This window comes from Lolium perenne, chromosome 2 (genome assembly GCF_019359855.2).
Source record: "Lolium perenne isolate Kyuss_39 chromosome 2, Kyuss_2.0, whole genome shotgun sequence".
Lineage (NCBI taxonomy): Eukaryota > Viridiplantae > Streptophyta > Magnoliopsida > Poales > Poaceae > Lolium > Lolium perenne.
This window is the reverse complement of record NC_067245.2, coordinates 118,469,252-118,480,607: the sequence shown is the minus strand read 5'-3', so window position 1 is coordinate 118,480,607 and position 11,356 is coordinate 118,469,252. Positions and strand designations below refer to the sequence as shown.

At 43.0% G+C, this 11,356-nt stretch overlaps 1 protein-coding gene across 2 annotated transcripts; it reads right to left on the bottom strand.

Moving 5' to 3' along the window:
- Positions 1-3,219: 3,219 nt before the first annotated feature.
- Positions 3,220-7,146, bottom strand: LOC127333551 (uncharacterized). Of its 2 annotated transcripts, none has more exons than XM_051359937.2 (6): positions 6,785-7,146; positions 6,600-6,696; positions 6,358-6,434; positions 5,398-5,473; positions 5,131-5,243; positions 3,220-3,533 (listed from the first exon to the last, which is right to left on the bottom strand). In XM_051359937.2, exons 1-5 carry the CDS (start codon positions 6,851-6,853, stop codon positions 5,137-5,139), a joined length of 426 nt encoding a protein of 141 aa, XP_051215897.1. In that variant the 5' UTR covers positions 6,854-7,146; the 3' UTR covers positions 3,220-3,533; positions 5,131-5,136. The 2 variants fall into 2 exon arrangements, with proteins under 2 accessions (XP_051215897.1, XP_051215898.1); XM_051359938.2 differs by having other exon boundaries at positions 6,663-6,696; positions 6,785-7,144.
- Positions 7,147-11,356: the final 4,210 nt, after the last annotated feature.

Here is an 11,356-nt window from a genome sequence, read left to right as displayed (position 1 = left end):
TTTTTATAAATTTTGACCCTAGACCATTTTGGTCTTCACCATTAGTTGAACAATGTTACTAAACACTTATTACAACTTTTGGAATCAAAGAAACACAAATCAAATGGATTTCAAATTCAAATTTGGCTCACATATGATAATGGTCAAATCTGCCAATTATAGTCTGATCACTACTTTGAGCCCCTGCAATTCAAATTTTTCAAACTAAACCTTGCTAACTCTTTGCACCTCATCCAAGACAACATCAAGGTGAACACTTTTTGTAAAGATCACCATGCCAAATTATTTCTAGATCAAATGCTATGCTCATCCAAAGTTGCAACATTTTATTAAGTGGAACAATCTCACACTTAACCAAAATTGCAATTCTTTGAATTTAACAATACCACCACCACACCTCATCTTCTCTGGTCATTTATAACTCAACCAAACACACACAATTCAAAGCTTGCCACCATTTGAATTAAATCAAATTTGGACAAATTTGCAAATTTCCAACTATGGAACTATTTGACACTATTTGAAATAGTGATCTACCTCAACCCTAATCTACCCCAACCTACTCTAAATGGTTCCCCTGCCCCCTCTCACCCTTAATGACACATAGGAACCCTAAGGAGAGAGGAGAGCAAGGCTAGGACATGGCCATGCCAGCCATGTCGCCACCCCGACAAGCTCCCCCTCTCCTCCTTCATCGCCACCCCTAGCCCTAGTGTCCAACGACGCCACCGTGCTCGCCTACCTCTCCTAGCACCGACCACCTCGCCATAGCCGCCGTAGACTCACCGGAGATCGCGCGCCACGGTCGCCGCCAGATGCCGCTCGCGTCGCGCGTGGAGACGCACTGGACACGCGCCGTTCCACTCGCTCGCACTCGCCCTGGCCCCTCTCTTGCTGCGTTGAGCATCGCCGTGCCACCACGACGCCGCCAGACATGCTCACGACCAGACCCTAGACCGCCGCCGCCGGAGACGGAGAAGAAAATCCCGTGAGCGCCGCCCGATGACACGGAAGCAATGCGTCACCCACAGACGCCACCCGACCGTGCCGATGCTACCTACAGCTTCGCCTGGACGAGGAGAACACAGCCGCACCGTTGCCTAGCCCAACACCTCACCGAAATCGCCGCGCCCATGTCGACCACCACACTGCCCCGCACCACCTGCTCGCCTCTATAAATAGAGCGTTCCCTGGAAGCAACGGAGCACACCATCTCATTCCCCATCCTTCACAGCCTCTCCTCAACCCCTTAGCCACCTCGATCGTCACCGGAGCAAGGCCAATCGCAAGCTCGGAGCCGCGGAAGCCCTGGAGCAATCGATGTTGATCCAGGCAACCTCGAGCTCCGCCACTGCTACCAGCTGCTTCGCCGTCGTCCACATCTACCTCGAGCACACTGCCAACCCTTGCTAGAGCCTCGGTGAGCCCTCCGACCCCCTAGGCTCGCCGCGCCAGTGGCTCGATCTCGCCGGAGAAGACGACGCACCAGCGCCGTCCGATCTTGCTCTAATCCAACGTCTATTAGCCCCCGTACCGATTCGGGTTTTAAATAGACGCTGACGAGTGGCCCCCACTCTGTCAGGCGGCCCACTCGCACTGGATGCATTGTTGGGCCGTTTTTCCTTTTTTCAAACCATTTCGGCCCAACTCAGTTTCCCGCCGGCCCTTTTATTCAAATTGGATTTAATTCAATTCAAACAAATTTCAATACTGGATCCAACTTTGAAATTCAATAGAATCAGTTTGGCTTGGCCAAATTTAAGAAATTTTATATTGTTGGAAAGCTACTAAAAAGTTCTACAATATGACACTGGTCCCATCTCAAAGTTAGTTGTAGAATTAATCTGATAAAAAGATGAAGGCAGGGACTTTTCCCTATTCAAATAATTATTAAAAATCAACCAAAATAGATATTAAGTTAATTCCAACTCCAAAAGCTCACATTTGACTTACACTAATTGTTTATGCAAGAAAATAGTGTGGTAACTTTGCATGATCATGCCCTAGATTAATTAATGGACAATATGGCTAGTTTATGTAATTGATATTGTCCAAAACTATTATGCAAATCATATGAAGTATTATACTTCATTTAAATCTTGTCTCAAATGAATTCATGTGATGTTTGGATCCCTGGCCAAAATCTCTTATATGAATTACTTGGAGATTTAAATCATTTGTAGTATTATTAAATGGTATGAGGTGGTCTACCTCATTTAAATCATTTTCTCAAATGATGATAATGAATGTTGGACTTAGGTCAATATAAGTTCATGTATGATTGTTTGAGAAATTAAATCTTAAGAAGATTTCAATGAGAGGAAAATATTTCTCAAGAACCCTATGGAAACTATCATTTACATATTAAATCAAAGGAAAATAATTCTCCTCAAACAACACAACCAATGCACCATAATTAGATTAATTGTGTGCTTAGAATAGTTTGTGTGAATATATGTGATGTAGGGAATAGCCATTGAATTAGTTGAGTGATTATACTCGTATTTAAATTTAGACGCTAGCACCGGAGAATACCCGGAGGAAGAAGGTTGCTACCAAGAGGAGGAGGAGGAGAACTTTGAGAACTACCAAGGCAAGCTAATATTCTTGCAAAGTGCAAAGCCCTTTGGGGCAAGGAACCATAGTCTTACCTTTTCTTACCATAAGCCTATCCCAAGTTTCTACATTACAAGTTTTACTTATTGTTTTCCAAGAGTTACTTTTATAGTTAACTTTGGTCAAAGTGAAAGAAGTTACTAGAGCAGTAAAGTTGGTCTCAATCTAGCAAGGCAAGGTAGCACCCCTCATGATTTAGAGCTAGTGCTAATGAATTAAAACTTGACTACTCTAGATGGGAACAAGGTGAATGGAATTGAGTTTTGAAACCTTGGAATGATGAAGCATTCCATTGAATGATTTTTGAAGATGAATATGAACAAGAGAAGATGGTGATTTTTGATGAACATGATATTGTTTTGAATGCGATACCTTTCCAATATTGAGTACCCCCACAATACCTGATTATGGGTAGGGCTTAACTGGAAGTTTATGCATCTTAGTATGGGTTCCCTCTGAACACACATCATAGGGGTTATGCTTGAGGCTACCTCCGTTGTCGAGAAAAGATGTGAATTGAGGTGAATTGTACGGCCAAGCCCTGTGCAGTTCCCAGGTTGACAGTTGGTCTTCACTGGGAGGCCAAGTGTGGGGACCTCGGACTAACGGTCCGAAATTCCCTGTTATGTATACAGTTCACGATCCCATGATCAGTGCGCCGTGAACACATAACCGAACTGATATCAAATTACACCATCCAATTACAAAGCGGAATAAGAAAATTACAACATGGTCACATGACCGACAATTACATAATAGCCTCGAAGGGCCTAACTAAACATCAGAGTAGCATCATCACTTCAGCAGCGCAGTACCCAAGTCATCTGCCATAACCCTATAGGCAACTGACTGGGAAGACGTTCCTAGCTCGCATAGACGTCGCCAACTCCTTCTTCATCCATCGTGTTCCTCCAAGTCTGGCCAAGTAAATAGCCAGGGACAAAGCCGTGAGTACATTTGAATTGTACTCGCAAACCATCAAGAAGGTGATAACAATTCTAACTAAAGAAGACAAGAGAGGAAGAGTAGTTTCTCTTGTGGATATAGCATGTGGAAGAGAAGAGATGTTTTTGGTGGAGATAGCATCCCAACTTCTCAATCGAAGGGGACACTCCAAGAATTTATCTAAGACATCTCTATATCTTTGCTAAAGAAGAGTTCCTCTACATGAAACACTAGGAAGGGTCACCCACTTGTGTTTCATTTTCCTCGACCATCTCCACAAGGTCGGCACAACATCTTTCCCGTACCCTTCCGGTACTTCCAACACACGCATTTCCTTTGGAAATCATTTTCAAAACCAAAACTCGACACAGCTTGGTAACGGCCATCCCAACCGTCCATGACCGCGGACGCGGCTATTCGAATAGTTTTAACTCTGTAGAGTGTGCGCACTTTCCCCACAAGATCTGATAAATCCGCCGGGATCATCCCTGCCCGCCATACGAAAGTATGCGGGTCTCGGATAATCAGTCGAAGCCTTTCGCCCATTCAACTTAGCAAGAGGTCCTACCCTATGGAGTATGTACCTCCCCGGCACCGTGGCAGCTCACCTCCTCTTGAGCGTGGCTCCACCGCCAAGCCAGGAGACCCATAGTGTCTTCCGGACGGGTCAGCCCCGAAGGCCTCCCGTTATACGATTGTCTCCAACTACGACAACCCGGACTCGGGGGTAACTATACCCTTGTATAGTTGTGCGGTGCCTCATGCTAAGAAGAACAAACGTCAAGCTAAGCCCCGTGCCCACGTTGGAGTAGTGTGGTTGCGCGGGTTAATTGTTCCAGGCGAATACAAAGAACCATGTGTCGTTTTTCTCAAAAACCCAAGTCACACACACTTTCCTCTTTCCAACCATCTTTCTCAAGATCCTTTCCTTTCATAAACCATACGCTTGGGTAAGGTTGCCTCACCCAAGGTTTTCATAAACATTTACAACAAGGTAAACCTTGAGGGGTTCCCAACCTATAGTTTCATGAGTTGAACTAGTATTGCACTACGGCCGAGATGAGAGTCATCCCGCCATAGATGAGGTATAAAGGGGTAGTGGAGTGGATCATACTTGCTTAAGTTAAGCATGTATTATGACAACACAAGGAGGAATATACTCTCAGATTTGTGGTGCTAACTACACAACTTAGATAGTGGAGTGTCACTATCCAACATATTCTCCAAGATGGTACACGGCATACTCCTCTCAAGTTGAGAATACACCAAGATCATGACAATGATACCTCTATACTACAAATGGGGTGGGTGTGGTGTAAGTTACTATCTTGAGATGGAGCATGCTCATGTTGAGCACACAAGATAACCAAGTGGAATAGCACGGCTATGATACCATGCATCCCATAACACAAGGACAATAGTGGAGTATCACCAATAGGGAATACCCCACTTGCAATCACACATAGATGGCATAAATAGAGAGAATAACACACATAGAAATAAGGTGCTTTGGACATCAACAAATGACATCCAACTAGACACCAAATCAGAGATCAAAAGATGGCTTGCCTTGGCTTATTTGTCCCTGTACTTCTTCAACTCTATCAATATAAGAATCCCAACAATATAAATAAAATCCTTGTCCAATTCCACTTCTTCTTCTTCTCCGGAATTGCTCGCGTCTATCGCCGGAAAATATAAAAAGGAACACAATCAATCACATTGCACCAACAAAACAAACATACAACAACCATAATTTAACCATTCAATAAAGAGCTACCATACAAAGGACTTATAGATACCACAAACAACTTAAAGAAAACCCATGTTATTTACCTAGTAAAGGTATGAGAGTATCACAACTTAGCAATTGCCTCTCTCTGTTATCACCATGGTATAACCCAAACATCCCCTAGTAGATAACATCAAAAAGAGGACAAGGGCATTAGTTTGACATCAAATACATTCACAAAACATTTTCAAGCGTTTTTGGAAAAGTAGAAAACAGTTTTTCCTAACTTAGTTTGCTCACATAACACCACACAAGAATAGGAAACAAATAATATGCCCTACAATTTGAAAACTTAAGCAAAACAAAAGAGCTAATGTTGAGTTGCAGAGGTTTTTTTTTGCAAGCATAAAACAAAGGTTGCCCAGTTCTAAATAAAAGAGTTGGTCAAGGGTTTTAAATAAACCGAAAAGTTTTGCTTCAACAATGCATGTCACACATAAACATTACTAACAGCAACAAATATGTATGAACAGAGACTAATACTATTTTTCCTATATAGCCAGTACTAATACAAGACTAACCCAATTGGAATCACCCAAAAAAATTAAACATACAATTTTAGGAATTTCCTTGAATCTGACTGTACAGAAAACAAGATCTGTAAGCCATAAATCGTAGAAAAATCCTAAAAATATGAGGCTACTTGCATTTGAAAGGTAATTAAACAGAGATGCAAACACAATTGGATTTGGGTTCAAATTATTTTTGAAACTCTCACAAATGGATTGACAAGTTTACTGCATGTTTTCACCATTTGCTTTAACTATGGAGTTGCAAAACAGATAAAGGTTTGAAACTTGTTGGAGATGATTAAGAAAACATTCAGTAATCCTACAGAATTGGAATCACTCAATTAGGTTCAAAAATGGATTTTTGATGCATTAAAAGCTAACAGCCATGTCTGCAGAACATACAGAACAAATTTAATTCATCAAAAATCATACACAAATCATAAAAATATGAGGTCTTCTGTATCTGCAAGGTATTGAATAGGTGGTTCTTACCCAGTTGGTGTCATTCAAAAATTCGTCTCCAAGCTCCTGGTTTAATTCGACAAAGTCAGATCTGACCAGATCTTGATCTGTGAGCCATTTCAGTTTCAGGAGGTCAATCGAAGTGAAACCACCGCCAAAATGAAGGTATTGGAGAGGGCTTTCACCCACAGTTTAGTTTGCTCAAAAAGGTTGGATAAAACGGGAGAAATCTAACAATCAGTGATTCTGCATGTTTTCAGAACTTTATTTACCATGCAAAATCCCTAACGAATTTGAGGATGAGACCAACGCCAAGTTGTAGATATTTTCAATACCTATCTGCAGAACTTTGAACCACTCGATTTGGATCTGCACACGAGATTTGGCGGATTTTACAAAATCGTACAGAATCTGAAACAGCAAGATAGCAGAAATTACTGCAGGGATTTGGACGAACTTTGCTCAAGAACTTCAGATCTGAGGATAGCTCAAGCTTCTCCATGCTTGGACCAACATGCACCTGCATCAAGATCCAATCTTAGCAAGGGAGGAAGAAGAAGAGGAGAGAAAACCATCTAGGGTTGGGGAGAAGAAGGAGAGGGAGGCTCTCATGGTGAGGAGGAGCTTGAGGGAGGAGGGGACTTCATCTTGGAGCTCTTTCCATGGCCATGGCCGGCCATGAAGCCTTGGGGGAGCAATATTTCGTGGGGAGGGGAGGAGGAGAGTGTGTGGGAGTGAAGAAAGGAGTGGGAAGTGAAAAGAAATGAGGCAAAGGAGGAGGGAGTGGCCGGCCAAGCTCTTTAAATAGAGGGAGGATGGTGGCTGCCTCCTTTTTTTGATTGGCTAAGGTGGGTGGCTGCCCATTTAGTGATTGGGTTAGGTGGGAGGCAAGTCTTGTAGAGGAAGAAAAATGGAGAGGCATGGCTAGCCGAAATTGCCATGCATACACATTTTGGCCGGCTCCATTCTTGCCAAACACAAGTGAACAATGTGAGAGATATAGAGATGGAGGAAGATTGTGATGGTAAAATATACCATGATGGTATTTGTTGCATGATGGCTTTGTGCCAAGAAGATAATGGTGATGGTGATGTACAAGGTTTCATGTGCATGCCATCTTGGAGATGACTTCCACAAGATTTTAGACTTGAACAACTCAACACAAGATGAAAAAGAGAGAGGGATGATGTGACCTCATGCAATATTGCATGGGGGTGGCCGGCTCATCTCTTGAGCCAAGTCCTCATATGAAAGAGTGGTAGGATAATAAGCATGGCAAGCTTGTAACAAGGTTGACAAAGAAAGTCAATGTGAGAGGAAGGTGGTGGTGGTGAAGGTGGTATGCCATAGAGGAATGGGTTGTGGTAGATGAACACAAGGTGTGCAAGAGTTGTCATTTGAGAAGGATTTATTTCAAAGGTATATGGAACACCTCAATTGTGTAGGGACAATTGAGAATGAACTCAAGTGGAATGGAATTTGAAAATGTTGAGAGGAAACTAGTTGGAACATGGAAGTTCAAAATATTCTACTTACTCTCTCAAGTAAAGTAGAGTTTTTCTAAAATGTAAAATAATCAAGAGGAAAACAAGAAATGGTGTAGGTACCATAAACAAGCCTTTTGTTAAAAAGAAGGCAAGATAGAAAATAATGTTTTAGAAATCAGTACTTGGTAGTAATGGGATGAGAAAGAAAACCCATTTCAGTTCTTTGTTTTCTTTGAAGAAATATCTTGAAAAGTTTTAATAAAACTAGAAGTAGTTTTGTGATCAAAACCAGAGAAGGAAAACATTAGGATTTTTGAGGAGGGAAACTAATTTAGGGAGGAGTGTTCTCAAGGGTAGATGGTGGCTACAAAATGTATCCATCATTCCCACTCTTGGTTTTGTGAAGATAACTTGGATGAAAAAAACAAGAGGTAAAAGAGGAAGAAGTGATCTGGTGCTGAAACATTGGATAGGATACCAGATCAAGTTGAATATATGAGTTGCAAGGATAGTCTGAGACATGCAAGACATGGAGGTTGAAGAGGGTATTGCACAGATGAGATCAATTGCCAAAGTCTGGACATTTTAAGCCTGTCGACACAGATGGTCGTCATGGCCTCAAAACCAACAAGGATGAGTGGGTATAAGAGAGGGATGTAACTAGGGGTAGACGATCCCAAGTTTTGAATTAAGGATGATTGAGCTATCTTGTACAACAAAGAGAAAAATCAAGATGGCACACTCATGTTGTCATCAGGAGAGAGGTTTGATGTAGTAAGAAGGAAAATAATTCTTCCTAAGCCACACATGTGTTTTATTTGGTGAGTTGCTTGTTTAACCACTAGAGGTGTTGTTCTTTGAGGTAACTCAAGACAAAACTCAACAAGCAAAACAAGATAATACATCTACCAACAGATCAAAGAAATTCATCTTAACAAACAGATCAAGGCAATTCATCTTAATTAGTCTAAAGAAAAAGTTTTTGTTCCCCCTGATTTTTGAAGTAAGGACAACTAATCAAGGTTGCAAAAGTTGGGGTGTTACACCAAGCTCATGGGGAGAGGTGCTCATACTAGGATTTGTAAGTGAAAGGTTATGGTTGATGATCCGCGTACTGTGTTACGATGATTCGGGGTAATCCCGACGGATGAAATCAAATGTTGTGGCACAAGTGTGCAACCTCTGCAGAGTGTAAATCTATTCGAATAGCCGCGTCCACGGTTACGGACGGTTGAAAAGGCCATACAGTTTTTGATGTCAAATTCTTGAAAAAGATGGTGAAATGAATTGTGATGTGGTGAATTGAATTGAAATCACCATTTGAGTGGTGGGAATGACACTAATGTTTCCACTTTAGTTAGTTAGTACATGAATAAGCTTTTCTCAAATACTTGTGAACTAAAATTGGCTTTATGCAAATAAACTAGAGCTTAGCAAACCTTACTAGAAATGTCTAGCACTTACACTAGTATTAGTTTGCGAGTACTTGAAGTACTCACGGCTTTGTCCCTGGCTATTCAAATGGCCAGAGTATGAAGATGAACAAGCATATGACCAGCAGGACGCCTACGACAACTAGGAGTTTTCCGATGTCAAGCGTTGGCCTGTGGACTAGAGAGTCCTTGTATCTTACGCTTCCGCTATGAACTTTTGTTTGTTCGTTGATCAATAGATCAACTATTCGTGTAATATGGATCATGTGATTCCAATTTGTAAGACATTCTGGTTTGTAATGAATGGTGACTGTGATACTTAACTATTATGCCTCGCAACAACAATATTCCTAGGATTGCGAAGTATGATATAATAGGCATCCGGACTTAAAAATCCGGGTGTTGACAAGTTGGTATCAGAGCCATTGTTTGACCTTAGAAGACCTTACTTAGAATGGGCGTTCTGAAAAACTTAACTTTGAAATCAAATGAAGAAAATATTTGTGAAAATTTACTTACACTCTTGTCCTTGAGACTTTGCCAAAATTTGATGAATCATGTTCTATCTTATTTGAATCTACTTAAAATTTTGCCACACTTTTCACTCTCTAACTTACTCATCCAACTCTTTTTCAGATGGAGCCGAATGAACCCATCAACACCAAGTTTTACCAGCTTGGGAACGGAGGGAGCTTGATCTTCGAGCACGACCTCAACGCCCTTTCGGACTTCCTCGAGCGCCCGCACCCTGAGTTCCACGGGTTTCAGGTGGACGACACTCCTGGAGGAGAGTTGCAGTGGATCATCACTGCCGACTTGAGGGGCAAGATGGAGCCTCCCACCTCAGAGAGGATCCTCTTCTCCTTCCGTGAGAGTAACTGGCTCGACGGACTCGCACGTGGCCTTCAGGAGGCACTTGCGCGCCTTTGTGGACAGAACGTGGTGCGCATCCTCACTTCGTGCTTCGCGCTTCGCGCATCTCGTGAGGCATGATGCCATGGGAGTGCCCATGGAGCTGCAGCCGCACCCGCAGTTGAGGCACCATGCTGAGCACCTGGACTTCATGCTCTACCAGACTCAGAAGGACCTCGACGCCACTCGCGCTTACGCGAACCAGACCCATGCTCACATCATCGAGTAGGGTGAGGTGATCAAGCTACTCAACAACGACTGCAAGAGCCTTCGCCAGCAGCCCGCCAAGAAGGACTCGACGATTTCGCGCCTTCGCACCAAGATTGCGTCACTTGAGGCCACTGTCAAGGCCCAGGAGGATCAGATTAGGGAGCTGGAGGACAACGACAGAGGTATCGACATTCAGGGAGGAGGAGCCTTCCTGAGCGACGACGACGACTTTGAGGAGGACGAGTTCACTGAGGAGGAGGACTACGAGTTCCTGGAGGCTGGACCTGACGACTACGTCCCGATCGACGTCGAGGATGAGGAGTAGTTGCACTAGTTTCACTTATGTAGGTGTGAGTTGTATCCCGTCCTTTGTATCGTAGCAAGAGAATGGTTCTTAAAACCATGGTAGTATGTGTGTGTTAGTTTGTACTATGTGATGAATGAATGAATGTTATGTTTGTCATGAAAATATTAGAAGTTTCAAATGTTTTCAAACTTACTCAAAAATAAACCATAGAAATTTCCCTCTTATCTTATGATCTTCTCTATCTTCAGATGGCCCCTCCCAATCGCACCAATGATGCGATGATGCAACTGCTGCAAACCCTACTTGCCGACAGGGAGACAGAAAGAGCTGAACGCCAAGCCAACATCGCAGCCTTGCAGAACATTGCCAATCAAGGCCCTGGAAATCATGAACACCCCGGATCCAAGCTCAAGAACTTTCAGAACACCAACCCTCCGGTGTTTAGCAAGACGGAGGAACCCCTCGACGCCGACGACTGGCTCCAGACTATGGAGAATAACTTGGAAGTAGCCGGAGTGGAAGCAAATGAGAAGGTCTTGTTTGCCACCCATTATCTCGCTGGACCAGCCCGCGCTTGGTGGACAAGCACCCGTGCCATGAACGGAGGTCAGTTCATGACTTGGGAAGATTTCAAGCTCAAGTTCAGTAAGTACCATGTACCCCCGGGTCTTATCAAAAAG

Bases quoted from the DNA above. Each gene is read 5' to 3' on its own strand.
- LOC127333551 (XM_051359937.2), bottom strand. From the start codon at position 6,853: ATGCAGGTGCATGTTGGTCCAAGCATGGAGAAGCTTGAGCTATCCTCA. The intron at 6,697-6,784 runs GTTCGTCCAAAT...TCTCGTGTGCAG, and splicing joins ATCTGAAGTTCTTGAGCAAA to ATCCAAATCGAGTGGTTCAA. The intron at 6,435-6,599 runs GTAAATAAAGTT...AATGGCTCACAG, and splicing joins TTCGTTAGGGATTTTGCATG to ATCAAGATCTGGTCAGATCT.